This window comes from Choloepus didactylus, chromosome 27 (genome assembly GCF_015220235.1).
Source record: "Choloepus didactylus isolate mChoDid1 chromosome 27, mChoDid1.pri, whole genome shotgun sequence".
In the NCBI taxonomy this organism is placed as follows: Eukaryota; Metazoa; Chordata; class Mammalia; order Pilosa; family Megalonychidae; genus Choloepus; species Choloepus didactylus.
The window spans coordinates 19,810,686-19,838,665 of record NC_051333.1 but is presented as its reverse complement, the minus strand read 5'-3'; the positions used below and the strand labels follow the sequence as shown (position 1 = coordinate 19,838,665).

The 27,980-nt window shown below is 56.2% G+C and overlaps 2 protein-coding genes and 1 pseudogene across 7 annotated transcripts; 2 read left to right on the top strand and 1 right to left on the bottom strand.

Annotated features, from left to right (window-relative positions):
- Positions 1-6: 6 nt before the first annotated feature.
- Positions 7-1,109, bottom strand: LOC119521196 (annotated as a pseudogene).
- FXYD7 (FXYD domain containing ion transport regulator 7) lies at positions 109-14,337 on the top strand. Of its 6 annotated transcripts, none has more exons than XM_037820453.1 (13): positions 318-592; positions 1,423-1,487; positions 1,914-1,946; positions 2,499-2,573; positions 3,634-3,670; positions 4,553-4,602; positions 4,801-4,880; positions 5,344-5,432; positions 9,635-9,664; positions 11,596-11,670; positions 11,939-11,972; positions 12,176-12,192; positions 14,118-14,337. In XM_037820453.1, the coding sequence occupies exons 6-13, from the start codon at positions 4,567-4,569 to the stop codon at positions 14,306-14,308; spliced, it is 552 nt and encodes a 183-aa protein (XP_037676381.1). In that variant the 5' UTR covers positions 318-592; positions 1,423-1,487; positions 1,914-1,946; positions 2,499-2,573; positions 3,634-3,670; positions 4,553-4,566; the 3' UTR covers positions 14,309-14,337. The 6 variants fall into 6 exon arrangements, 4 of the variants coding, with proteins under 4 accessions (XP_037676381.1, XP_037676380.1, XP_037676384.1 ...); XM_037820452.1 differs by having other exon boundaries at positions 11,939-11,981; XM_037820456.1 differs by having other exon boundaries at positions 322-592; positions 12,176-12,216; positions 13,931-14,259.
- A 452-nt stretch (positions 14,338-14,789) lies between these two features.
- On the top strand, positions 14,790-27,031 carry FXYD5 (FXYD domain containing ion transport regulator 5). The gene is made up of 9 exons (XM_037819235.1): positions 14,790-14,912; positions 15,672-15,732; positions 17,513-17,593; positions 18,340-18,396; positions 20,148-20,240; positions 22,766-22,837; positions 23,843-23,878; positions 23,960-24,034; positions 26,745-27,031. Exons 1-9 carry the CDS (start codon positions 14,790-14,792, stop codon positions 26,792-26,794), a joined length of 648 nt encoding a protein of 215 aa, XP_037675163.1. The 3' UTR covers positions 26,795-27,031.
- The last annotated feature ends 949 nt before the right edge of the window (positions 27,032-27,980 follow it).

The window sequence follows — 27,980 nt, the reverse complement described above, 5'->3', positions numbered from 1 at the left end:
GTTAACCTAGCGGGCTGGGGCGGGCTGGGCTGGGGGCCGCCCCCTGGCCCCCCTCCAGCCCGGGCTCCAGTTACAGCTGCTGGTTGGGGAGGGGAAGGGTGGGGTGGGGCTGGGAGGGGAGACCGCTGGGGGCGGCGCGTCCAGCTCTGGGCCAGGGGGTCCAAAGGGCTCAGCCCCCGGGCACAGGCGGACATTTGGGGGCCTTCTTTCGGCGGGGGACAGCCTGATTGGGGTGAGCGCCCCCGCCCCTCCTCTCCAGGTCTCAGCCCTCCCCTGGCTGGACTGCCTATTTTGGGAGCAGGAGTGGCCAGCCTTGGCTTCTCTGGCAAGCCAGCCCCAAGAGGGAGGGAGAGTGCGGTGGGAAGGTTGGGGTTCCCACAGGGGTGGGAGTCTGGGTGCACCTCCTCCCACCCCGGCTGCTGTGTGTACACCCTGGCCGGGTGTGGGGTTTGGACGCTCACGAGTATAGCTCTGGCTGCGTCACTTTGGGGGCACTGGAGGCCCAGTGCCTGGCTGCGTCTACACCCCACGTCCTGCTCCAACCAGAAGTTTTGGGAGAGGGCGTTGTCTCCGTTTGAGCCCTGCTTTCTATGTGTGTATTTGTGTGTGTGTGTGTGAGTGTGTGTGTGTCCCTGTCCCTGGCGTCTGCCTTCTATCTCTCAGGCCCACAGGCCCGGGCCTCTTGTCACCCACTCGGCATTGTCCGGTTGTGAAAGATGTCACCCAGCGGCAGGCAGAGGGGCCGTTTCCCCGTTTCCTCCTTCCTGCCAGGAGAGGAGCAGGAGCAGCCTTCCCCACAGGGACAGCCTGTGGCAGTGTGACAGCCGGGCCTCACCCCAACAGGCTTTCGGGTGACCCCCAGCCGGGAGAAGGTGGCTGTTGCCATGGTGGCCCGCGCAGGGCCGAATTCCTCCAGGGTGAAGTGGGAGATATTTATACCCAGGGTCAGGCAGAGAGCGGCCGGGCCGCTGTGGGCAAGAAGGCTGGTATTTCACAGAGCACAACAGGCTGCGGGGTGCGGGCGTGTCCTGGCTCTGGCACAGTCTGTCTGTCTGCCTGTGGGGGTGCCAGGCATCCTGCTCTCCCTGGCTCTGGTAGGCTTGAGGCATCTGGGGCCTGCTGTGGGGGGTGGAGGCCTGTGGGAAACCCCTTGGCCTGTGCGCGTCTCACCCCTGCCCTTGCTGGGTTATGTTGTCAGTGACCCCCCCCCAACAGTGCATGGGTTGTTTTGGTGACATCGTGTCGCCATGAAGCACGGGGTGCCTCTGTTTCTCCAGCGACCAAGCTGGCTGACGCTTGTGGGATTAGGTCCCCAGTCTGTCTCTGACTTAACCCCTTGGGTTCAGATCCCAACGGTGGTTAGGGGTGAGTGGGGAAGGGGAGTTGAGGGTACACATTGGCTGACCCTTGGTGTCCACCCAGGACGATGGCGTCCCTCGGCCATATCTTGGTTCTCTGTGTGGGACTCCTCGCCACGGCCAGCGCAGGTGAGTCTGGGGGATATACCCCACCACACACCTCAGGGCCAAGGGTGGCAGGGGTGGGGGACACCCCATAAGAGAACCAGTTTGAGAGACCCCAACCTAAAGCAAGTCAGTTGGGGCACTAATAAGTTGGCCTTCTCCACGTGGGGTCCAGCCACAGGCTGGCATCTTGGGGAGGGGAGAGGGTGTCCCGGTCAGGCCTAGCGGGAGAGGATGGGGGCTGGCTTCCCAGTGGGATGCTGGAATCACAGATGCCCTGATGGGAGGCAGACAGCAGGGGCAGGACAGCGCAGGGGGAGCAGCCAGCCCCTGAGAGGAGGGCCTGCCTGCCAAGGCCCAATAGCCCCCAAACTGCCAGCCCAGGAAGGTGGGGCCCCAAAAGGGTCCCAGGAAGCACCCGACCCCTGTCTTCTTTCTCTCTTTTGCCAGATGCTCCGCAGGAACACGATCCATTCACCTATGGTGAGGGCAGGTCCACGCGGGGGCCCGGCAGGAGGGCCTGGGTCTGCCCGTCCTGTCCCTGGTCTCTGTCTGTCCGTGCCTCTCTCATTGGCTCTGTCTCTTTGTCCTTTCTGTTTCTTTCTCGACCTGCCTTTCTGTGTGTATATCTCTGCCGTTCCCCCTCTTTCTCTCCCTCTTGCTCATGTCTTGAGTTCCCCTGTCTGTTTCTCTGTCTCTTTCTCTCTGTGTGTCTGTCTCTCCGTGTCTCATGGCCCCTCCTCGGCTGACACCTGCTCTTCCTCCCCTCCCCGTTATCCTCATCCCCTCCCTCCTCCTGTAACCCCCTCCTTCCCTCCCTGTGTCCTCCTTTCTTGCCTCCTCTCCTCTCCCCCTTCCCTATGAACCTTCCTCCTCTCCCCCTCCCCCCTCCCCTGTCCTCTCCTCCCCTCCCTACCCTATACAACGTTCTTGTCTCCTTCTTCCCCGCTTCTCTGCTCCGTCTTCCCCGACCCCCTCACCATTCCGCTCCTCTGTGCTTATCTCCACCCTTCCCTGCCCCCACACTACTCGCAGACTACCAGTCCCTGAGGATCGGAGGCCTAGTCATCGCCGGCATCCTCTTCATCCTGGGCATCCTCATCATCCTCAGTGAGTGGCCCCCAGCCCCGCCCCCGCCCCTGCCTTCGCCCCGCCCATGCCTTCGCCTCGCCCCTGTTCCCGCCCCGCCTCCATCACCGGCCCGCCTCCAGCCCCGCCCCTGCCCTGCCTTCGCCCCGCCCCTGTCCCCGCCCTGCTCCCGCCTCCGGCCCGCCTCCAGCCCCGCCCCTGCCCTGCCTTCATCCCGCTCCTGTCCCCGCCCCGCCTCTATCACCTGCCCGCCTCAGCCCCGCCCTGCCCCTGCCTTCGCCCCGCCCCTGTCCCCGCCCTACTCCCGCCTCCGGCCCGCCTCCAGCCCCTCCCCTGCCCTGCCTTCACCTCGCTCCTGTCCCCGCCCCGCCTCTATCACCGGCCCGCCTCAGCCCCGCCCCTACCCTGCCTTCGCCCCGCCCCTGTCCCCGCCCTGCTCCCGCCTCCGGCCCGCCTCCAGCCCCTCCCCTGCTCCCGCCTCCAGCCCCGCCTTCTCCCCTCCCCTGTCCCCGCCCCTGTCCCCGCCCTGCTCCCGCCTCCGGCCCGCCTCCAGCCCCTCCCCTGCCCTGCCTTCACCTCGCTCCTGTCCCCGCCCCGCCTCTATCACCGGCCCGCCTCAGCCCCGCCCCTACCCTGCCTTCGCCCCGCCCATGTCCCCGCCCTACTCCCGCCTCCGGCCCGCCTCCAGCCCCGCCCCTGCCCTGCCTTCACCTCGCTCCTGTCCCCGCCCCGCCTCTATCACCGGCCCGCCTCAGCCCCGCCCCTACCCTGCCTTCGCCCCGCCCCTGTCCCCGCCCTGCTCCCGCCTCCGGCCCGCCTCCAGCCCCTCCCCTGCTCCCGCCTCCAGCCCCGCCTTCTCCCCTCCCCTGTTCCCGCCCCTGTCCCCGCCCTGCTCCCGCTTCCGGCCTGCCTCCAGCCCCTCCCCTGTCCCCGCCCACGGCCCCGCTCCGCCCCTGCCCCTGGCTGGGTTCCCGGCTGCTCCCCGCGGCGCGTGCGGCAGCCTGAGCTGGAGCACCGCGCCGCGCCGCGTCCCGCTAGAGGGAAGCTCAGTCCGCTCCTCCCTCCCCCTCCCTCCTCCCAGGCAGAAGATGCCGGTGCAAATTCAACCAGCAGCAGAGGTAAGAGCCTCTCAGCGCCCTCACCCGCCTACTCCTGCCCTAGAGGGGCGCTGGAGGCGAGGCGGGCAGTCCGTCCACCCGCAGCCCGGAGCCCTTCAGCGAATAGATATTTAGCACCTACGACGGGCCAAGCCCCGAGCCAGGCCCTGGGGAAGCGGCTGTGAATAAACCACCCGCCCTGTCTGGCCGAACTCCTAACCCGGTGGGGGCGCTGGCCGTGGACTCCAACCGCCCCACAAATATAGAATCTCGAAGTGTGATCAGTGCTGGGAAGGAAAGGGACGTCGTGAAATGAGATCACCTCACGGGGCGTCCCAGTTTAGTTCAGAGTCCTGTCCCTAGGTCTTAGATTCATCTTTAAATACAGTTATGAAGCCCAGAACCTTCTCCATGTTAAAACAATTACAGATATTATTATAAATAATAACTAATATTTATCAGGGGAGTAACATGGGCCAGATACTGTTTCATTGTGTATCTTATTTACACCCCCCCCACACACACACACCATCCCTATGAGGGAGGAGCTATTATTACCCCCATTTTACAGATGAGGCGCAGGGAAGTCAAGTCACTTGCCCAGGATGACTCAGCTGGAAGGTGGGGTTCCTGTGCACTACCCTCTGCCCTCAGGTCCCCTTGCCCATCTCTCCCCTACCAGCGTCAAGTCCCCTGACCCTCCCTGCTTGGAGCGCCCCCTGCCAGGCCTTGTTCTACGCGTTCACTCACTTGAACTCTTCCCTGTACCCTGATTTTCCGGCGGACCCTGAGCCTGCCCCCTCGCCCATCTCTGAGTCTCAGTACACCCGTCTGTGAAATGAGGCTCCTGGAACCTGCTGCCTCTCTCCTTTCCCATCCCGTATTCCCTCTTCGTCTCCTTAGGACTGGGGAACCTGATGAAGAGGAAGGAACTTTCCGCAGCTCCATCCGCCGTGAGTTTGGGGAGACCGTCGGTATTTGGGGAGCGAGGTCTGGTTCCGGAAACTGCTTCCCTGGGCCCCTCTGGGCACTTGGAGGAAGGGGTTTGATCTGACACCTGAGGTCGGGAGGTTCCCCGGCGCGGACCCTCCCCCCCCCCACGGGTGCTGGGGATACCCCTCCTGACACCCGAACTCTGTGCCCGCCTCCAGGTCTGTCCAGCCGCAGGCGGTAGAAACACCTGGCGCGATGGAACACAGCCAGTTCCTGCAACTCCGGCCTGCCTGGGGAGGTAGGGAGGACGGCGGAGGGGCGAAGGGCAGGGCGGGGCAGGGAGCAGGAGTGCTGGGGTGTTTCTCCTTGCCTCTCACCCTTTTCACCCCACAGGATTCCCCTGGCACCTGGCGCCTCCCACCCACCACCCGCGCGCCCCCCGCCACCTCGACTGTCCCCTTCCCCAGCCCCGCCCCTACAAACACCCCACCGCCGCCCAGGCTTCCAATAAAACGTGCTTTTCTCTCTAGTCGACGCTTTGTTGGATGGTCAGTCCCTCCGCACGCAAGCCTGGGTGTCCCCTTGGCCCCGGCAGGGGGCGCCCCCACCCTCAGGGAAGGGGCGGGGACGTTGGCAGGGGGCGGGGGCGGGGGCCGCGCGGACGGGGGCGGGCTCCCAGGGCCCCCATTGGCTGCGGCCCCCCCCGACACCAGGGCTCCCCCCCCCCGGGCCCTCCCCACCTCAGTCCGTCCCGCTTCCAGCTGCTGCAGCCGCGCCTTCACCGCCTGGACATCCAGCAGCCCCCTGCACCGGCCCGGCATGGCGACCCCGACCCAGGCCCCCACAGAGGGTGAGCGTCGCCTAGGGAGGGAACGCAGGGGGGGCTCCGGGATCTGAGGGCTTAGGAGAGAGGGTGTGGGAAGATTCCAGTGCTGGAAAGGTAGCGAAGTGAGGAGGGGATGTCCGCGCCTGCCCTGGGCGGAGGCCCTGTAGCGTACCCCTCGGCGCCCCTGCGGGTCTCTTGGACACCTCATCCCGGGCGGTGGCGGCCCTGTGCGGGTCCCGGGGTTGAAGAGTGGCGGCCCCCGGAGAAAGGATGCTCAGCTCGGTCGCTATGGCAACCGGGTGGCTGGTCCAGCAGAGTGGCGGGAGCGGAAGAGGAGGAGATGGGCTCAGAGGGTGGGAGCGGGTGGGTCTGCGGCAGAAGGGGTTCTCACAGATTTCGGGGTCTCTGGGTGAGGAAGGGGAGGGGGCCATATTCCTCTTCTTCCCAGCGCTCCTTCCAATGGCGGGTGTTTCCTGACATCCCTGACAGGCAGGTGCAGAGGGAAGGAAGGAGAGAGGGAAAGGCGAGAGTGGGAGAGCTGGAGAAAGGAAGTGAGAGAGGGGGTCGGGTGGGGGGACAGAGAGATGGAGAGGGATGAAAGAGAGACTGGAGCACAGAGTGGAGCATAGAAAGAACAGGCTGAGAGGGCTTAAAAGGGATAAAGACCAAGAGAGGAAGGAGACACAGAGAGACACAGATGTGAGATTTGGAGAATTTCAGTGAAGGGGGGAGGCAGACAGAGATACAGAGAGAGAATCAGAGACAGGGAGAGACTGGGGGGGTACCCAGAGAAAGAGACAGAGGGAAAGAGAGATGGACCCATCCAGAGAGAGAGGAATAGAAAGAGAGAAGGAGGGGCAGCACTGGGTGGGGCCGGAGCCACTGCAGTGAGACCCCGTGGGCAGGAACGGGGTGGGAGACCCTCCTTCCCAGCATCCAGGGTGGTGCCGGCTGCAGGGGTGCACTTGGCTGTGCACCCACAGACGCCCCTCCCCGCCCCCATCCAGCAGCACACCAATTTACATTTCACACCCATTAACCCAGTTATGCTCCCACTAAAACACTCACACCCACTGTCGCCCCCTAACAGCCCTATTTCCTGGGCCCGCTTCTGCAGAGGAGCCGGGGAAGGGGTGCTTTTGTAAGGGCGAGCTGGGCATGGGGGAAGGCTTCCTGCATTGAGGGCAAGGCCAGGGGTGGTGAGGAGCCGCTGGTGGTGAGAGGAACCCCAATTCCACTCCCATCTCTCCTTCCCTGCCCCCTTTCCTGGCAGGCGGGGGCTGCTGCACTGAGCCGTATCTGCAGAATCCGAAGCAGGGCGGGGGGGAGGGGGGCTGCAGAGGCTGGAAGCCACCCTAGGGAGAGGGGGCAGGGCCGAGCCGGCAGGCCTGGCGGGAGCCCAGGGCTTCTTTTTGCAGAGGTGGTGGTTAGCAGGATCGATGGCAGCAGACAGGCAGAGGTGGGAGGACAGACGCCCTAAGCCCCCCACCCCCACCTTCCCCCAGTCATGGCATGAGAGGGAACCGCAGGTCTTGGGAAATCCCAGGGAGAGAAAATCAGGTTGTGCATTGCAAGCTGCTCAACAAAACTAATTAATGATGAATTGTTGGGGAGAGATAGGGAGGGATGTGAAGGTTTTCGGGGGGGCAGAGAGGTGGGGAGTGGATGGGGATGCATGAGCACAGCTGGATCTGGATCCCTATGGCTGAGAGGGTCCCTCAACCTGGCCAGAAGCCAGCCCTGCAGGGACAACAATGTGAGGTGTGAAGGGAGGAGAGGGGGGTGAGATTGGCCCCAGGGTCAGAAACCTAACCCCCAAGCCTCATACGGACCGTATCTACTGCAGCCTGGGGTGCCCAGACCCACCTCTCTAGATGCCCCAGTTGCCACAGCAACCACCTCCATCCCAGTGTCTCCTTGGCAACTGGCCAGAAGTAGTGCACATTCCTTTTCCTGCCTCCTGGCCCCACCCTTGGCCCAGCTTCACCCCGAGGACCCAGATTGCTGGGGCAGCAAGGGCCAGGGAAGGACCTTCTCCATGGAGCACCGAGTGCCCAGGGAGGAACCAAAGAGGATTCTGGGGAGGCTCACCCAGTGGGTTCCTGATGACTTTTGAGCAGGGGAGGTGCGTGGGAACACAGCAGACAGAAGTAGGATAATCCAGCTATGCCACCTTTGATGCAACCTCCTAAACTCTAGGAGGCTCTCACATTGCTTCATTCATTCATTCATTTGTTCATTCATTCATTCTGGAAAACTTCCTTGAGTGCCTTTCATAATCACCAGAATTAACAGCAATGATGAGTCAAAGTTACTCAGCATGTGGTGGGGGAGCTGAGACAGAGCACAGGTTACTCTAAAACAATGTCTCCCCGTCTCAATGCCATTTTCATGGCTTTAGCCCTCTCTAAATGTTCCCCACACTAGTCACTTAATATTTTTCCTTCAAAGAATGAGCTTTTAAAAGCATAATTAGCTCTATTGTAGATCACCATCCCAAATGGAAAAATAATCAGTATTTTTTTTTTTTTGACTTAAATTGAAAGCAATCGTATAAACAATTTTGGACAGGTGACTTCACCTTTCTGGGCCTCAGTGTCCCTGTTTTAAGAAATGAGGATGGAGATAGCACCTACATCAGAGAGTTGGTGTGAAGATTAAATGTGTTATTGTCTGTAAAGTGCTTGGGAAAGAGCCTGATGTGGAGTCACTGCTGTCAAATGCTGATCAGATAAATTAAATAAATAAACGGAAAAAAAAAAACAAATAATGTTACAGAATTCTATCTGGATATCATTGTCTACTGAAGACCTATTTTCTCTTGGATAGACAGGAAGATTAACAAGGGTTGGAAGGTGCTAAAAACACATCGGCATCAACCATGACTTCCTGTTTGAAAGCTGAACAGAGAACTGAGAGGGGCCAAACTTACACATCGCATCAGTCAGTTCTGTCCCGGGTCCTGCCTGAGTGCCACCTGTATCAGTCAGTTTAGGCCAAGCCATGCTACAGTAACAAACGGTGCCGAAAATCTCAGCGGCTTATGAGGGTTTATTTCTCATTCACATGTATGTATCCATCGCAGGTCAACCAGGGTCTCTATTCACCAAAGAAAGCTGGAGTAGCTTTGAGCATTCTGGTCACCAGGCCAGAGGCAAAGGAGAGCTCCAGGGGGTCTTGCATGGGCACCTAAATCCTCCATCCCAGAACTGATGATGCTACTCCAGTTCACTGGCCATGATGAGTCACAGGGTTCCACCCAACCTCAAGGGGGCCCGTCCTCCCCTGAGCCCGGAAGGGGGAGAACGTAATGACCCGGCATCACCCTAGCATGCTTTCTTTAGTGGCACAAACCCCACACTTTGTAGAATTCAGCTCTAGACAAGGCAGAACATACTAAGAGCTGTTGGAGGAGCCACTGGGATGGGCGTCTGGAATGGGAAGGAGGTTCTGAGCTCTCCAGAAGGGGAATATGGTTTGCGGTAGGGAGGTGGGAGATGGGGAGAAGTAGATCCACAGACACACACATTTCATCCACACATTAACATTTCTGAAATTGGGGTGAGTTTTCTAATGGATGGGATGTTTCATGTGGTGGACTTGTATACATATTCACACACAACCAGGAAAGCTATTGTGAAATCAATGTTGAATTTTAAAATCAGTGGTGTCTTAGAACTAAGTGATACGGGATATTAATCAGTGGGGCTCCCCTGTCTTGGATTTGGTGGCAGGGGCCGGTGATGAGAGCAGTGGCTGCAGTGCCTCCCTTGGGAGCTCTCAGATGACTGAGAAGTTTTAGAGAATGTTTAGGGGAAGCTTAGAGATACAGTCAGTGGTCCACCAGTGGGGATTGGGATCTGTGAACCCCCTGGCATCATATCTTAACAGGAGTGTGTGTATGTTTTTCAGGAAATTAGTCCATAGCTTGCCTCAGACCTCCACAGGGGTCTGGGTCCAGGGTAGCCATGTACAGTTGGGTAGGTTGTACACTGCACAAGAGAAGACACCAATCGATGGAGCAAGCAGGAATTGGAATCCAGCCTATGTTACCCTCCTAGGCTGCATTTGCTACCATGGGGCTGTATCATCCAAAACAAGGGGCCTCTTTGATTTCCACAAAGAAACCACCAGGCCAGTGAACCCATCTGGATCCTCAAAAACATTAAAAGAAAGCCAGTGTTGAAATATTTTTTCCCTCTCTTTCTTTGCCTTCCTCCCCGCAGCTCCTCGGGAACATGACCCATTTTACTATGGTGAGTGTCAGACTCATGGGGCACTCTGGGGCTGGATGGAGGGGTGGCCGCAGCTGCTCACAGTTCACTGCTGGAGAGGCTCTGGCTATAGAGCCACTGGCCATGTGACCACAAGGGTGCAGCTCCCAGTGGCTGGGCTTGGGGAGGGCAGAGCCAGATTGAGGGGTAGGGGGACTCCACAGCCCTTCTGAGTCCTCTCCAAACCTCTCTAGGACCCTGGCTGGTGCATTGGGATCATCAGAGAAGGGAGCAAGAGAAGAGCTTAAAAACAATGACTCCAAGGCCAGGCTGCCTGGGCTTGAATCCTGGCTTAGTCACTCAATAGCTGTGTGGCCTTGAGCAAGAGGCATCACCTCTCTGGGCCCTTCTGTAGATAAGAGATAGTAATAGTTCCCACTTACTAGGACTGTGGGAAAGATTTACCTGATTGAGGCCATTAAATCGTCCCCACAGCACCAGAGGTCAAAGTTGCCCCAGGCCTGGTAGAGCTGACCCTAGCTACTCTTTAGACGCCTTCTTGCCCTCTCCCTTGGCTCTTTCATAAGGTTCCTCCCGTACACCAAGTTCTTTCCCACCCAAGGGTCTTTGTACTTGCTGTTGGCCCCCCTGCCAGGAATATTCCTACCCCAGTTCTCTCCCGCAGGCAGAGGCCCCTTACCCTCCTCCAGGCCTTAGATCAGGTGTTGATGGCTCCTGTTGGAGAGTCAGTCCCTTCCTGAACTCCATGTTCTGCTTTTAGTTTGTCTTTGTCTTGGTGCTTTATAGCAGTGTGAAAGTCAGCTCCTTGAGGGCAGAAGCCTGGACCACTGCTGGGACAGACTGGGTTCCAGGGGACACTCAGGATGGGAGGAGGCAGACGCAAAAGAAAGGAAACTTGAAAAGTTGTAGTATACTAGACAAGAAGAATGACTATGAGGGAAAATAAAGCAGGGAATGCAATGAGAAGGTGTGGAGGAGAGGGTTCTAAACAGGACAGCCAGGGAAGGCTTCGCTGACATTTGAATAAAGCTCAAAAGCCAGTGACGATGTGTTGCTTAAGCAGCCTGGGAAACCAAAGCACCGGCCTTGGCCATGCGACTCACTTGTCCAATGCAATGGGGCCAGGGGCTCGGCATGACATTTCTGGGGCTGGGTCTTGTCCCCTTGTGCCTTGCCATCATCACGAGAACATGCGCCCTGGTTAGCCCACTGGTCCCAGGAGGAAGGCGAGAGTCACGTGGAGCAGAGGCTCCGTGCAGAACCCAGTCTAGATTGTCTGATTCCCAGCCACTGCAGACTGAAGGTGCAAGGCCCCAGCTGATCTGCAGATCAATGCAAATAAACAATTATCTTCTTAAAAAAAAAAAATTGGTAAGGGAGGGAGCCATGTGGATGTTTGGCAGAAAAGCTTTCAGGCAGAGAATAACAAGTGCAAAGGCCCTGAGGTAGGATCAGGCACGATGTGCTCCAGGAACAGCAGGGAGGCCAGTGTGGCTAGAGGTGGGTAGAGAGGGAGAATGGAAAATGGGATGGGGGCCACAGTGAGGACATCAGCTTTCTCCCTGAGTGTAAGGAGAGCCGGGGTGGGGTGGAGGGGGACCCTGATCCGACTTGGGTGTCTGCAGGGCCCTTGTGGCTGTGCAAAGGGGGCGTGGGGTGGTGCATCGTGACCCTAGAGAGGCCGCTGCAATAGCCCAAGTGGGCCTCAACAGCAGACAGGCCCAGGATCAGGGTGGGGACGATGCAGGGGGAGATTAAAGAAATACCCAAATAAGGAAAGAAACAAGTAAGTAACTGGCCAGGATAGAAGGATCCCAGGGGAGAGGGCAGGAGAGGAGGTGGTGCCGGATGCCCGAGCCCGTTATCTCAGTCCTCGCCCGGCCTCAGGATGGTGGGTCTAGGTGGGGCGAAGGGGCTGCTCCTGCCTTCATGTCTCCCCTTACCTCCCTCAGACTACGGCACTGTGCAGACTGTGGGCATGACCCTGGCCACCATACTTTTCCTGCTGGGTATCATCATCATCATCAGTAAGTGTGGTCCTCTCCTGGGCTCCCAAGCCCCCTCAAAGGGGACTGCCTCGGAGTCCCTGGGCGCCTACAGGCCCCTTGCCAGCTTTTGTCCGGAGCTTTTGTCCAGAGCCTCCCCCTGCACCGTCCCCGCCCTGATCCTGGGCCTGTCTGCAGTTGAGGCCCACTTGAGCTATTGCAGCGGCCTCTCTAGGGTCGCGATGCACCACCCCACACCCCCTTTGCACAGAGCCCCTTTCTCCTTGCTCTGTCCTCTCTCTCCTAACAGGCAAGAAGGTGAAGTGCAGGAAGGCGGACTCCAGGTCTGAGAGGTCTGGCAGCAGTCGGGGGGTGGGAGGGCAAGGTGGGGGAGATGGGGGAGGAAGGGGTATGAGCAGCCCGGGGCCTAGGGGTACTTCCGTAACAGAAGGTCCGCTGGGCCTGCCGCACATTTCCCACGTGTTTCCCACACCTGTGACTATTGCACCTCTTCACGCATTTCTCTCTCTCATCTTTATTTCCACAGCCCAACATGCAAATCCTGTAAGTCAGAGCTCCCTTCCTCAGGTGAGAGAGAAAGTGTGGGGCGCTGGGGGAGAATGGGTGGGGGCAGCAAGGGAGAATCATTCCACGGGGGTTGCCTCGGCTATGCCTGGGAATGGGGCTGCCACAGGATGGATATGGGACGACTTAGTAGGAGGCTGAGACCCCGCAGATCAAAGTTCTCCACCATGGAGAGTCAGTGGGAGGTGAAATGTCCTGAAGAGTCCTCCAAGCTCCCCAGAAACAATTACCGGAGCCTGTAAGAGCAAGGGCGAGCTGATTCCCCAGAGGAGAAGGCCACAGGCCCATGAAGACATGACCCCATGTGGGAAAAGACTTCCGCTAGTCAGAGGAAGGAAGAGTTGAACACTAGGGAAGACAGGAAGATATAATGTTTTCCAGACTTTATTGTTCAGCTGGGCAGATCCAGGATGAAATGACCAAGAAATAGAAAAGAAGGAAGAAAGGAAGGGAGGAAGAAATGAATGAAGGGAGGGAGGAAGGGCTCAGAATAATTGTGTCAAAAAGAGAGATTTATAGAACATAAATATATATAAAAAGAAGTAGATGTTGGAAGGAGAGAATATTAGGATGTTGGGAGTATGAGGCTAGACTGTAGGAGAAGGATGGAAGGTACAAGACAGAGACAAAGAGTTAAGAGGGTGGAGAGTGTAAGTCAGGGTGAGGAGTATAGGAGGGGGTGGGGTGTAGGGGAGTGGGGTGTAGGGGGTGGGGTATGGGAGGAGGGCAAAGGTGTGGGAGGTAGTGACAGGTGTAGGAAGGGGATAGGGATTGCAAGAGGACGGAAGGTGTAAAGGACGATGGAGAGGGATGGAGGATGCAGGAGGGGGCCAAGTGTGTTGATGAAAGATTGTGACTCTTTGCATGTGTTAATTTTAATTATGTAAGAATAGCTTGACCTATTTTTAGTGGAATTGCATCCTTTCCAGGGATTTTGAAAAGCTCAGAGCTGGGAATCTCTTTGCCTCTTATAAAGTTCTAATAACTAAAAAAGTGGGCCTTGGGGTACTCCATACTTTGGGGAGTTTGGCTTGGAATTTGATGTGTTTTGTTTCCGGTTCTTTTAATGGGATTAAAAAATATTAATATTTGTTAATGGTATAGATCAACTGAAGAAAGCAGGGTTACTTTGAGGATGGTGAAAGGGCTGGTGGTAGAGGATTTGGCCTGGCACCTGGGGTACAGTTTAAGAATATGTACAGGATTTTGGTGTGCCCCAGTTGAATCATGGGCCCAAGTGGGTAGTAGTGAGGGAATTCCTGTGATATCCAGGATATAAGGCACAGGGAAGGAGCAGAGAGGTAGGAGGGCGATGGATGGGGTGTGGGAGGGGATGGGATATAGGAGAGCGGAGGGGGCAGGTAGGAAGGGGTGGGGTGTAGGTGAGGGATGGGGTACCAGAGTGGTTAGGGGTGGGGCAGGAGAAGGGAGCTCCCTTCCTGGCAGGGGGTAGCCCAGAAAAGCCCAGGTTTGGTGTGGGGCCGCCAGCCTCATCACAGGTGTCCTTCCACGACAGCGCCCCTGTGGGACAGACGGAAGCCACACAGGCGTCCCCACGAGGACCAGGCGTTATGTCGTGGGGAGGCAGGACAGCTTGCCGGGGGCAGCCCGAGGTCCAGCCTCCACGGTGACTGGAGCTAGGGGACGCACGGCTCGTGGGGGGGGGCGTCTGCCTCCACCCCATGGTCGCCGACGCCGGCTCGCTCTCTCCTCCCAGCCCCTGGCGGCGGCGGCGTGTAAGACGAGCCCCGGGCACCTCCACTGCCGTCCCTGCCCGAGCGCGGGAGCCTGAGGACCGGGTGGAGGCGGTGGGGACCCCTGCCGCGCGCCGGGGAGCGCGCCCCCGAATGAGCCGCCCCGCCCACCCCGAGGCTGGAGCCGCTGCACCCGCTGCCCCTCCCCAGGCCTTGGCAACGGCGATCCCCCCAAAGAGCCCGTCTGCAACCCGGACCCAGGGACTAGGGCCGCCAGCTCCTGGGATCCTGGAGTCCACCCCACGCCCACGGAATCCCCTCGTGCTGCTCCCCTGCACCGCCCTGTCTGCTCCCCAAAGACCCGTTCCCCTGCCCCCTCGGCGTCTTCGTCTCAAGCTTAATAAATGTGCATTTGGTTTTCCCCCCTGTTCTGAGTGTTCCGATCTGTGGGGACAAAACTGAGGGGGTAGGCGTGGAAGGGGGGTTGAACTGAGGTTGGGGCAGCCCTCCCCTGCACCCCCAGACTTGTCCCTTCCTCCTGCTCTGCGCCCTACACCCCAACGCGACGAGTTACCTCCTGCCCTCCCTCGGAACCCCTCGCGTTTCCCTTCCCCTCTCTCAATATCCCAGAGCTGCCCCCTTCTCCTTCCTACCCCCCCTTCCCCAGAGTTGTCCCCTCCCCCTTCCCACGCTCCCCTCCCCAAAGGAGGCCCACCCCCCGCCCCACCCCCAGGACCTGCCTTTATCCCCCATCTGCACCCCTTCCCCAGGCCGGGGGCAGTGTGGGGCCACTGCCCTGCCTCTCACCCCTACCCCGTCCCCCTGAGCGTCTCCCCTTCCTGCTCCCACCCCGGGCTCTGAAGCCAGGAAACCCAAGAGGAAATGACTGAGCCCGTCTCGGTCCCCGCCCGCCCGCGCTCCCCTGGCCACACCCTCCGCCTGGACGCAGCCTCGGCGACTGCCCTCTCCCCACGAGGCGGCCAGCTCGGGACCCCCGGCTCTGACGTAAGTCCCTCCTCCCATCCGCCTCCATCCGCCTCCCCTCGGCCCAGGGGCCAGGCTCAGGTGGTGGAAGACAGACCTCGCCGGTGCCTCTCCGCCCCCAGCCCCCCATTCCCGCCCACTTCTCTCTGCCTCCTCTTCTGTGCTTCCCGGGGCTGCACTGCGCCTCTGCCTCCAGTCTCTGCCTCCCCAGCTGTCCTCTATTACTCTGGGACCGGTCCCTCCCAGGTCTACCCTGCATCCTCTTCTGTCCTCCCTGCAGCACCCCGGCGCCTAACACCAACTTACTTTTTCCTCTAAGGTCAGGAGCACATTACTCACTCTTCTTCTTTCTTCCTCTTCGCTGGCTCCTCGCTCTGGGGACAGCCCCAGAGGGAGAAACCAGGCCCCCTGATGGACCTCATTCTGCCCCCTTCCTGCTCCTTTAACTGTCAGGCTGGGCTAGGGGTGGGGGCCAGGGCGGGGAGCAGGGGGTGCGTTTTTGCAGCCGAGTGGCTCTGTGTGGTCGCTGCTGCCGAGAAGCCAGTTTGGTCTGATCCTTCTTGTTTCCTTTGGGGACCTTAAGAGGGAAGAAGGGGGTGGCAGCTGGAGACCCCGTACTGCAGAGCTAGCCCCCTGAGCCAGCTGTCAGCCCTGGCAGGGGGTCCTTGAAGCCAGGGGTGGTTGCTCTGGGAGGGAATGGGGCTACCGGCAACCCCGGGGGCTGGCCCGGGGCCTGCCCTGCTGGCCTCATGGCTGACCCTGGCTCTGGCTCCTCCGCAGATGTCGCCATCTGGTTGCCTGTGTCTCCTCACCATCCTTGGCCTGGTTCTCCCCGCCCGAGGTAAGGCCCAGCCCTTGTCTCCACCCTGTCCCGAGAGCTCCCAGCCCTGCCTGAGTGAGTTTGGGGCCTCTATCTTGTATCTTCATCCCCCCTGCTGACCTGGCACCAGGAAATCGGGATCCCTCTGCAGGGGTGGGGGCTCCATTCTCCTTGGACACGTCAGATCTGGGTGGCTGCTCCTAATGAGTCCAGCCAGAGCATGTCCTGCAGAGCATCCTCTCTTTTGCCTCCAAGAACTCCCTGAGTTTGATTTGGCGGGAAGATTGGTTTCAGTTTTCTACTTGGCAGCCAGGAAACCCGGACTTCCAGCAAAGCAGCTCCCCGTTTCCCTAGGCAATGCACAGTTGGTCAGAGGGAGGTAATCTGGGGCCAGTCCAAAGAGTCCAAGACGTCTCAGCCCTGCCTGGGAAGCATGTCCCGAGGACGGTAACTGGTGGGCATTTGCTGGCTACGCAGCAGGTGCTGCATGTGTTATCTCATTTCAGCTCCAGCTAGACTCTATTATAGATAGTGTCACGCCTATTTACGGAGGAGGAAGCAGGCTCAGAGCGAGTGCCCTGGGCCAGAAGCTAGCGGGCAGAGGGCTGGGATGACATCTGTCCTGCTGCCCTCAGACCCAGAGCATTTGCTGCCCTGAAGCTGCCCCCATTTCTCTTTGATAATGAGAACACACCTACTGTGTGCCAAACCCTTTTCTACAGACTTGGGGAGACAGCAGTGAACAAAGCTGCAGAAATTCCTGCCTTCGTGGAGGAAAAGCCAGACTATAAACAATCAATTAGTAAATTTTACAGTGTGCTTGAAGGCAGTAAGTGCTGTGGAGAAAAACAGAGGTAGATTATGAGGATTATTTAGCTAGGATGGTCAGGGAGGGCCTCACTGAGGAGGTGACATTTGGGCAAACACTTGAAAGAGATGAGGGAGTGAGTGAGCCGTGCAGTATTCTGGGGAAAGAGTGTTCCAGGCAGAGGCAATGGCTGGTGCAAGGGCCCTGCGGTGGGCAAGTGTCTGATGAGTCTGAGGAACAGCTAGCAGGCAGCCCAGGTGGCTGGGGGGTGGGAGTGGGCAAGGACAGAGTGGGAAGAGGAGAAGGCAGAGGTGCTAGGGACAAGATGGAGGGGGACTTGCAGGCCACGTGAGCACTCTGCTTTTACCTGGAGTCAGGTAGAGCCAGGGGAGGGCTCCGCCAGGAGGGCCCTGATCTGACCCAGGTGTTCCCAGGCTCCCTGTGGCTGTGTGTATGGTGGGGTGTGAGGTGGGGTGGGGGGCAGGAGCAGGGAGACCAGGGAGGAGCTATGTCCGGGTGGGAGAGGATGGAGGCTGGGCCAGGGTGAGGGCTGTGTGTGCATCCAGGGCTGCATAGGTGCTAAGCAGTGGGGGGATCCTTTCCCTTTTCTATCTCATTTTGCTCTCTGTGACTTACATGTGATCATTATCCCCACTTTGCCAATGAGGCAACTGCAGCCCAGAGAGGGGAGTTCACTTGCTCCAGGTCACACAGCAAGGAATTGTTGGGAGCCAAATTTGAAACCTGTGTCACTAGACTTAACTGCCTGTCCCCTTCCATGAAATTTTTACAACTGGGGTGGGAAGGGGAGGGGTGCTGAGGCATCACGTTGCTTAAAACACTCCCCGGACCCAGCCAATGTCAAATGGCACCCCCAGCGGACAGGACCTCCTGAGTTTACCGCTAAGGGTTCAGAAGGGAGGGCATGTGGAGGTGTTGGTAAGAGAGGGGAGAGCAGAGGCCCCCTGTGACTTCTCACCCTTGATTCCCCAGGACAGACATTGGAGGAGACAAGCTCTCCTCCTCCAAAGGAGCCAAACACTGTGGATAGTCACACCTCGACTCAAGCCCCAGGTGAGGAAAAAGAGTGGGTCTGTCACGATCCTGTTGCTTCTGGGAACAAAGAAAAAAAAAAACCTCAAACTGACTTGGCCAAGCAGAGGAATTTGTGGACTTATGTAACTGAAAGGTCCATTCAGGTACAGCTGGATCTAGGTGCTCAAAGGATGCTCTCCGGACCCTGGCTCCGTATCTCTGTTCTCTTTGTATTGGCTTCATTCTCAGATTCTCCCCTTACAGGGCCATAGATGGCTCCCAGAGGCTCAGGGCTTCCCTCCTGACAGCTAAGAGTACAGAGGAAAGAGAATATCTCCTTTCCTCTTCCAGCAAAGACTCCAGAATTGAGTCATGGGCCTGACTCAGGTCACATGCCCACCCTGAGCCAGTCATTGTGGCCACAGGCACAGCAAGTCCTGATTGGCCTGGCCTGGGCCTCAGGTTCCACTTTCAGAAGGGCTGGCGCCAGCCCCAGTGGAGGAAGTGGTCTGAGAGTCAGGTGAGGATGGTTTCCCACAGCAAGTTCAGGGGGCTCTGATCAGAGGTGGGGGGGATGCTGAGTAGGGGGTGGGCATCTGTGGGAGGTGGGGTACTGAGGCAGGGGAGATACTGGCACCCTATTGGGACAGTTAGCAAATGGCTGGATTAATGCACTCATTTCCATCACATCAAACTTGCATTTGCTTGCTATAGAGGTTCTGTGGAACCTCCCCTCCATCTTCACTCTCTCTCTTCTCTCCCTGACCCCCGGCGCTGGACTCCAGACGCTGTCCACCCTGACCTCCCGTCCACCCCTCAGATTCCAACCCCGGAGGCTGCTGGTGAGTGGGGCAAGGGCTGGGGTGGGCAGGGGGACCCAGCCCAGGTGCAGTGCCCCCTCTTCCTCTGACACTCTGGGGCCTTGGTTACCCATGGCGGGGATGTCAACCAACTCCATTCAATTCTTTTAAAAACAAAATCATTTGAAATTGTAAAATCTAACACACATTTAGAAAAGCATAAAAACCATTAATGTACAGTTTTGCAAATTATTCTGAACTGAACCCCTGTGTAACCACCACTCAGTTCAAGGAACAGAACTGCCGACACGCCGTAACTTCCTTGTTTGGCAACCACATTCATTTCTTCCTTTTCTGTCTTTATGTTTTTTTTTTTCTTTTTTTGAATTTTCAAATTCTTTTTGAACTTTTTCCTAGAGTATTACATGATTCAGACAGTGCACCCCAGTATGTTCAGTTAGTATTTGTACAGAAACACATTCTCTTGGAAATAATAAAAATATTGTAGATGAAACTATATCACTTTATCCACTGTCCCCATCCTGTTCTCTCCTGTCTCTGAGAGGTCTCCACTGTTATCATGGGACAGTTTCCCGATGATACTATATATATCATTATAGTATATATACCATTATACATAAATGATACTATATATATCATTATAGTATACATATATTACTATATATATGATACTATATATCATTATATATGTATATTGCCTGCAGAAAGCATGCTGACTGTAATGTGTTTGCACGAGCTGAAGAATAACACATGGTTGTTATTCTGCAACTTGCTTTTTGTTTTTTTCCCGCTCAGTAATATGTTCGGGAGCTCTTCTCATAGGCCCTCGTGCAGCCCCGCTGTGTTCTTTTGCTCTGCTGCCCGGGGGCCGGCCCACAGCTCCCGTAGTTGCTCCTCTGGAGGGGTGTCCCTGCTGCCCCTGCACAGCAAGCCGCCGCTCCCCTTCCTCCTGGGGCAGATGTGTGTCCAGCACTTATTAGGGGCCAGGGTGGTTCCCATTTCACCTGCGTTAACTCACATCTCATGGGAACGCTGTGAGCTGGAAACTACCGTCAGCCCCACTTTACAGATGAGGATTTGAGCCCAGCCCTCTATCTGGCCCCGGAGCTGGGTTTTACCCACAACACGAAGGGGCACAGAACATACACATTTCAATTTGTCTCAGAAGTTACCTTCTCACACAGAGTCAAAGTGCATCCAGCGCCCCCCCCAGCAGAACGCAGACTATTGTTAAGTGTCCTCCTCAGAGCTACCTTGTACTAAGTTCTCGCTGGCTTGAGGATCTGCTTTTTGTTAACTCTTGCTCATGGCCCCCAGAAACTCACAAGTCGGAGGGCAGTTATGGGACTGCTTCCTCCCCAGTGACCTCCTACCATCACAAGGACCATCCCACATGGTGCATTTTAAGCAAATGCAAAGTTTGTCCACAAATTGTTCTCTGGTCTGCAGTAAGATAAGTTCAGAAGTAGAGAGTAAGTGTTTAGAAACTTCTAGAGCAACTGGGCAGAGTAATTACATGACTGTTGAATCTAATTTTTAAAATTGAACTCATAAAAAAAAGTTGTCCTCTCACGTGGCTGCACCATTTTCCCCTTCTCCCTGCGGTGTGGGAAAGAGAATTTCTCTTTCAAATCCCCAAAGTGACCCTTGGTATAGCAACATCTTTGATTTTTGCCAGACTGATGGAGGGAGAGGATCCCTTGCTGCTCTATGCTCTGCATTTCCCTAATTCGTTTGATTCTTATGCACCATTCTCACTCTTCTGTCCTAAGTGGAAACAACACAGAACCAGAACAAGACCCAAACCCAGCAACCAATGGGGACGGATGTGCGTCTAACAACAGATCCAAGGACGGATGTGGAAGGTAGAGCTTGGCACTGAGAACTGCGACATATGGTTTTTGTTTAATTCTCTATCTAGGTCAGCATTTCCCCAAGTGCGTTTCTCAGAGCACCTGTTTTGGGAATTGTTAATACAGTCTCCAAAAAAAAAGTGCTTTGAGGTCAAAGGTGTTCAGTAAACTCTGAGTTGATGTTAAATATGTTTCTCTACAGCAGGACTTCTCAGAGGCTTGAAAAAGCTAATTTGCATGATCATGTCCACCAGGGGGCATCTGTTGTGCAGTGTTTCCCACACTCAATAGACTTGGGGACCCTCCTTTGTTCGGGTGCTCTCACAGGGCTGGGACTGGGAAATGTGGTTGTGGGTGTTTCCCGTTGTGTTTGCCTTCTTGATGTTTGAGGGGGGATTTTTCAGTTGCAAAGGACAGAAAACCCAACTCAGAAGAAAAAAATTTATTGGTGATACAAGTTCTGTCAAGTCCGGAGGTATTCAGTTTCAGGCATGGCTGGATCATGGGGCTCAAACATTGTCATGACTGACTTGCTCCCTCTCTTGCTTCTGTTGTCTTCGTTCTCAGGGGGCTTTTCCCCTCTTGGCAGTAAAGGTAGCCCCAAAGTTCTAAGTTTAGGTCCCAAACCCAGCAGCTAGACATCTCTTTCCCATAATCTCTAGCCCAAGGCCTAGAATTGACTCTCATTGGTCCAGCTGTGGGTCATGTGCCCATATCTGAACCAATGGGAGCCTGGGGAATGGACTGTTCTAATTGGCTAGCCCTGAGTTTCATGCCTCAGGGCTGGAGAAGGGGGTGAGCCTTCCACCCAGACCCAGAGCAAAGGAAGAGGTGGTTCTCCTCCAGTTAAGTGAGATAATATTACCAGAAGGAGTGGGAAAGGGGGTGAGCAGAGATGAAGGCAGCAGGTGGTCTCTAATGCCCACCAGGTGGCCTTTGTGAGGCTTGGAGGCAGCCCCACTCCCATACTTCCAGGCTTGCACCGTTGTACAGGCTGGGCACTGCACAAGAGTGCCACCTCCAGGTTGCTCTTGTAGACTCATAGGTTCCCCTTGTGGATTTTTATATTTGTTACAACAATTTTCCTGTGACGGCAGTAAAGCATCTCATTCTTCCAGAATCTACTAAGACAATCTTCCAACAGATGGAAATAAAATGTCATGAAGAGGCTACTTTTTCTATTTTGCACAAAAGTGCCCAATGGGGAGCAGGGAGCAGCTATGTCCACACTTCCCAATTGACAAAGCCTTTTCACATCTCCTAATTTGTTTATGCCAAGTCCTTGCTGACCAGAGCTATTCTATGTTTCAAATAAACTGGATCTTGGTTGAGCCAAGGGGGTTATAGAGCTGAGGGGTAAAAGGCACAGCTGAGCCTCAGGGTTGCCCAGAATCTGGGCACGAAAGGCCCTGGAGCCTCTCTCCTCCCTTCGTCTTTGCTTCTTTTGTGCTGGCTTCTCTTCCACCTGGTGGGGAAATGGCCCCTTCCAACTTCACCACTCAAAATCCCTACTTGGGATTTGAAAGGTCCCAGGGGCCTTTCAGATTTTACTCAGATTGGGTGGATTGGGGCCACATGCTCCCCTTTGTGGCCTGGGTTACAACTGGAGCTGCTCTTGGAACCATCTAGACTGGGGAAGGGGGAGCAGTCCCCCCAAAGAAAGGGGGAGCTGTTCCCAGAAGGGAGGAGTAACAAGCAGACAATACACCAACAATGGCTGCTGACTTTAATCCTCACGGCCACCCTATGTGGTGGGAACTGTCATTACCCCATTACGGGGAAGGCATTGAGGCCCAGAGAGGTTATCCAGCTTGACCTAGGTCACACAGCCCAAAGTGGCAGAACCAGGATTTGGACCTACCTTACACCTCATGGCTGTCCTTTCCATTCTCTGTGGAGTTGGCACCGTTGTCCCTGCCATTGGCCTTGCTTGTACCTTCCTCTGGGCGAGGCCTTTTCCCAACATCTCATAATCCTCGACTGTCAGTTCACGTTCAGGGGAGGAGGTGCTGAGAGAGGCCCAGGGAGCTCAGGGTTCATGGGGCCACTTCTCCTGCTGGCTTCACACTGGGGCATCCAACAGGGGTGGCCCTTTTGTTGGGGACACTTCTCAGTGACATAGGCAGGTCTTTTCTTTGGGGCATTGATTTTTTTTTTTTTTAAAGGAACCCTCTGGTATTTTTGATCTGGGGCCAGTGGTGATACTCAAAATGTTTGCAAATATCTCCAGGTTGCATGGTTGGGCTGGTGCCCCGATGCCAGCTATTCCTGAACTAAGGGGTGGTCTATGAGGTCCTAAAGGAGGGACCGGGGCCCTCGGGGGGTGGGGTGGCTGATCTTAACCAGCAGGTACAGGTTTATTTCCATATTTCAATACCTGCCATTACTTGCTGCCTCTGGGATGGGAGTTGGGGGACACACTGTGCCCTGGACACTGGATATGTAGGGAGAATGGAGTTTCTTCCACTGATGCCCCTTGTTTCTGCCTCCACGGATCCCTCCTGCTGCCCACCATCTTCGGATCAATCCCACCAAAGGCACCACCCTGCCCGAGAGACTATCCACAGGCAAAGACATCAGGATGGACCCCCAACCCCACAAGCCGGCTGGTCAGTAACTTTTTTCCCAGACTGAGAACAGGTTATGCCCTATTCACTGTGCATTTCCAGAACCAAGAAAAATGCTTGGCGTGGAGTGGATCCTCAGTAAATGAGTTGGGTGAATAAATGAATTTAAGCCTGGCAGACAACCAGACACAGGATAGGGAAGCAACAAATGTCTGAATGGATGAGTGAGTGAATAAGGAAAGGCTGCACCCACACACCCCACCAGGGAAAGGCATAAAAGGACAACCAGTTATTTAGCTCTCAATTCTGCAATTCTGCAATTTCAGCTGGGCTCACCTGGGCAGTACTTCTGGTCTCAGCTAGACTTATTTGGGCAACCGAGGTCACCTGTGGGTCAGCTGAAAGCTCCGTTTCTGGGCCATCTGGATTCTTCCTCTCATGGTCATAGACTGCACTCCCTGCCTAGTTGACCCCAAAAGAACAAATGAAAGTGATCTGCCCATGGGTCCCATAGAGAGTTCATTCATTCATTCCTTCATTCATTCATTTAACAAATACTCATTGAGCACTTACTGTGTGCCAGGCTGTATATATGCTGGGAATATAGCAGTGGACCAGACAGAGGAAAATCTCTGCCTCCACGGGACCTACATTTTAGATGGGGGGGAGAGACAATAAGTAATAAACATGATCATTGTATATCAGGTAATTTGGAGTTGCTATCTAGAAAAAGAAAACTCTCTGGGGCTAGAGAGTGACTGGGAGTATCTGATTGAGAAGGAGGTGAGGGAGGAGCCTGGGGAGGGGGTGAGAAGGCCGCTGGAGTGTTCATGAGCAGGGAGGCCAGTGGGGCTGGAGCCAGGGAGTGACAGGGAGGGTGGAGGAGATGAGGTCCGAGAGGTGACCCAGCTGGTGCACCACCGTGAGGACTTAGGGTTTTGTTCTCGGTGTCCCAAGTCTGAGACCCTGGTGTCCCCTTCACCTGTCTATGCCAGTTGTCTACTCCACTAACCTTTGCTGAATTTTGACTCTGTCTGTTTTGTCCAGGGTCAGGTGAGGATACGGACAACCCCTTCTTCTATGGTACGTTACCCTGGCGAGGATGTGGGAGGAAGGAAGGGTGGGGGCGCCTCTCACCGTGCCCCTCCATTTTTCTCTCTGCAGACGAGGACACCCTCCGGAAACGGGGGCTGTTGGTGGCGGCCGTGCTCTTCATTATGGGCATTGTCATCCTCACCAGTAAGAATTGGGGCTGGGTGGGAGGGGCACCGAGACTGGGGAAGGGGAGGTCTTAACTGAGGGTCAAGTTCTGAAGGCCCCCGGGCAAGATGGGTTTAAACCACCACTGCGTACAAACCAGCCCAAAGCACAGTGGCTTACAAAGCCAGCCATCTATTAAGCTCTTGATTCTGCGATTTGGAAATTCAGGTTGGGCTCTGCTGGGTGGTTCTTCAGGTCCCACGTGTCTGAGGTCAGTCGTGGGTTGGCAGGGAGCTCAGTTTCGAAGGGCCCCTTGATTCTCCCAGGCCGTGGTCTTATCCTTCCATAAAACCTAGCCTGGGCTTGTTCGTCTGGTGGTGGCAGGGGTCTGTGTGAGAGACTGAAGGTGTGCAAGGCTTCCGGAGGCCGAGGCTCAGAACCTGCCACTGTCACCTCTGCCACTTTCTATTGGTCCAAACAAGTCACAAGGCCAAGACCACATTCAAAGGGTCAGGAAATAGACTCCATTCTTGATGGGAGGAGATGCAAAGTCACATTGCAAGGGTCCCGGGTACTAACAGCAAGAGGTGACTAATTGGGGCCTTTTCAGCCATCCGCATACCACATCAGGGGTTACAAGCTCGCGGCCCACAGATGTGGCTGGGAACCTAAAGGAGTAGATGAGACCTGTGGGAGAAGGTGACTGGGCATCAGAGCCTCATCTAGAGGGAGCCCCCAGCCCCTCAGCCAGGCAAGCAAGAGGGCCTGGAGCTGCCAGAGTAGCTGGTCTTTCGAGAGCTTAATGTTGCTGTCAGTTCTGCTTGTGTTGAGAAGTTGGCAGCAGAATCAGTCTGGGTCTTGGCAGGTGACAGATGGACACTCAAAGGGTTAATTGGCAGAGGGCTGGGCAGGGTAATGGGAATGGTACAGCACTCTAGGGCAAGCAACAAAGGGGAGCTGTTGTCACCCCACCAGGCAGGGCCTGGTGAGAGATGGCGCTGTAGGAAGGGGTGGATTGCAGCCTCTGCCACCCAGCTGGGAGGGAGCTCGGGTAGGAGGGATCAAGGACCCGCCCCGTCTCGCCTTCTGCCCTCCCATGTCCTGCCGGTGCCTCCCTGCCATTCTAAACCAGAAGGTGAGGGTCCTGGGGGACGTGGCCTGTCGGGTCAGACCCCCGGGACCCTTTGCATGCTGGTGAAGGGAGTGGTGGTGGTGCTGGGGCAAGCGGAGAATAACAAGCAGAGAAACTATTTTTTTTTTTTTTTAATCTACTGTGGGTCAAATAAAACGCAAGGGCCCCCAGTTGACCATCCCTCAGTTAAGCGTCTAACCCACTCCAAGTTTCCTTACCTCTCTTGTCCGATTTCCTCCTCAGGAAAATGGGTGCAGCCACACCTCTTTTGCCTTAAGGTAGGAAACAGAACCCTAGACACGGGTTACTGAGGCCTGAGCGTGGCAATGTTGCCTCAATAAGTACAAATAAGCCTGTGTTTACTGAGCCAGGCCCTATCCTCTGGCCAGTGGGGAAACTGAGGCTCAGAGAGTAAAAGGAGTTTGCTGAAGGTCACACAACACATCAGAATCAAGGACGGACTGGACTGTCTGGGAGGGGCAGAGCCTGAACATCGGCCCTGAGCTAACCTCTGTGGGCCCCCACTCAGGGCCGGGGACACAGTGACGAGAGGGCCTGGTCCCTGCCTCAAGGAGCTCACATCCAGAGGGGAGATGGCCAAACACAAATCACTACATGAATGAGCAGGGTGCGTGCAGAAAAAGACCCTTTCCTGGGGGAAGTGAGGCAGAGTGACCACCCTGAGTGCAGGGAGGGGAGCTTCCTATGAAGAGGAGAAATCTGAATCCTGTTCCTGATGATGCGAAAGATGATAAATAACCAGGAAGAGGAAGGGACAAGTGCAAAGCCCCGGGGGCAGGAAGGAGCCAAGCAGGAGGAGCCAGGGTGGCTGGGGCAGAGACAGCCACAGGGGGAAGGAGGAGAAGCCAGAGAGGTGCGGGGTAGGGGTGGGGGCAAGAGGGGCAGCCTGGAGGCAGGAAGATTGCTGTTTTCTGACATCCTCTTCAGCTTCCAAGATCTCCCCTCACTCACTCTGGTCTCCCTGCTGTCCCTTGAGCCCATCTGTGCCCTCTTGTCTCGGGACCTTTGCACTGTTACCTTCTGCCAGTAACACTCTACCCCCCACCTCAGGTAGCCACGTGGCTCCCCCTCACCTCTTTCAAGTCATCGCTCAAATGTCAGCTCCTCAGTGAGGCACCCCTGATCATGGCCCTGGCCCCTGGGCCTCCCTGTCCCCTTCCTGGCTTTAGTTTTCTTTGCAGCAGGTATCACCATCTGAATTATCACTGTCCAGACTTTACCATAATTAATTTTCTCACTGTTGGTCTTCCCCATAGAAAGTCAGTTCTAGAAGGGCGGGAATTTTTTTCTTCCTTCATCCTGGCTGTGTTGCCAGTGCCTGGCACTTAGTAGGTGCACGATAAATATTTGCTGAATCAGTGACTAATACACAAAGTAGTATGGGTTTTCAAGGGGCTTGCCCACGTGTGAATGTGGGAAGCTTCCCTCGGGGCCCTTGCCCCAGCAGTTCCGAGTTAGTTTCTCATTTACTTGTTTTTGGAGCTGCCTTTGAGCCTCTTGGGGGGCAGGGATCGATCGGTCTTGTCCCAGCACTCGGGGCACACACAGTGATCGATACGGTGTAAATTGTGACTGAACGGTTTCGTTCACCCACAGGCGGCAAGTGCAGGCATTGGTCCCAGCTGTGCCGGAATTATTGCAGGTGAGTCCGGCAGAAGTGGGGGCCGACGGCCCGATGGGCACCCCAAGACCGAGCCCCCCACCTGCTCGCCGCCCTCACAGAGCACAGAGCGCGATCCCAGATGAAGCCCGGCCTGGGAGGGGAGACACGATGGACCGTGGCCGGGACCGAGCAGCCCCAAGCCCCCGACCCACCCCCGAAGGCTGCCCTGGCGGGTTACCCATTCTGTTCAGACGAAAAGTAAAGCACTGTGGTCTTTGCCCCTGGTCTCTGATCATTTGCAACAGGGGAGTGGAGAAAAGGGCGGGCACTGGGAACAGGTGGGCTGAGGGGTAAAATAAGGGCATCAAAGATTCAAAAGTCAAGGAGGAGATGAGCAGAAAGAGGCTGGCCTGGTGTGAGGCAGGGGGACTGCGGCCTGGAGGTGGGGGGTGGGGAGACTCAGGCCAGAGGGAGGGGCAGGGCTGGATTGTGCCTGGGGGCAGTTTGAGACCCACCCCCCCAGGCTGGTCTACGCGCGCAGAGCCCTGTACCCAGTGCAGCTCACCCCTGACACTGTAGGGGGCTGGGCCAGCACAAATGGAGGCCCCTTCTCTTCCCGCCTCAGCTCCATCCCTCACTATGAGGGGGTCTCCCATCCAGGAGTGTGGACACCCTACCTACACATCCACACTCCCCAACCCACGAATGACCGTTTTTGGGCCACCCCAGGCTGGGGGTGTGCATGCACAAGGGAAGGCTGTGCAGGCCCTGGAAGTGGGCTCCGAGCAATGGGGTGGGGAATCTGGGGTCACGGGGACCCGAAGTGTGGTCCAAAAGGGGCACAGGCTCCAGGTGGGCACATCCCAAAGGCCCTTGAACTTCGCAGCCCATGGGGAGGGGCTCAGCCAGAGGAGGCCAGAGCAGGGCTCGGGCGGGGAACCTCTGCTCAGGTTTCAGGATTCAGCTAAAGCAAACAGACAAAACCCTGTTCACAGGTGGTTGCATAAGGATGTATTTCGCAAACTTCAGGCCACAGCCCATCCATGGACTAGGAAATCAATTTAGTGAGCTCTGAATAGCATGAGAAAAACGAAGGAAAAAGAAGAGAGAAAATAGAAAAGAAAATGTCAGAACACATCACAAATAATGTGTAAGACCATATATATACATGCATTTATGTTATATGTGATTTACATATGTTATATAATATATACATATGGGGGGGATAC

What these genes read in the sequence shown, in the direction of transcription:
- FXYD7 (XM_037820452.1), top strand. Translation starts at nt 4,567, where the DNA reads ATGAAGAGGAAGGAACTTTCCGCAGCTCCATCCGCC. An exon ending in GACCCAGGCCCCCACAGAGG is followed by an intron (nt 5,433 to 9,634) that starts GTGAGCGTCGCC and finishes TCCTCCCCGCAG; the next exon opens with CTCCTCGGGAACATGACCCA. An exon ending in ACATGACCCATTTTACTATG is followed by an intron (nt 9,665 to 11,595) that starts GTGAGTGTCAGA and finishes TACCTCCCTCAG; the next exon opens with ACTACGGCACTGTGCAGACT.
- FXYD5 (XM_037819235.1), top strand. Translation starts at nt 14,790, where the DNA reads ATGACTGAGCCCGTCTCGGTCCCCGCCCGCCCGCGCTCCCCTGGCCAC. An exon ending in CACCTCGACTCAAGCCCCAG is followed by an intron (nt 17,594 to 18,339) that starts GTGAGGAAAAAG and finishes GCTGGACTCCAG; the next exon opens with ACGCTGTCCACCCTGACCTC. An exon ending in CCAACCCCACAAGCCGGCTG is followed by an intron (nt 22,838 to 23,842) that starts GTCAGTAACTTT and finishes TGTTTTGTCCAG; the next exon opens with GGTCAGGTGAGGATACGGAC.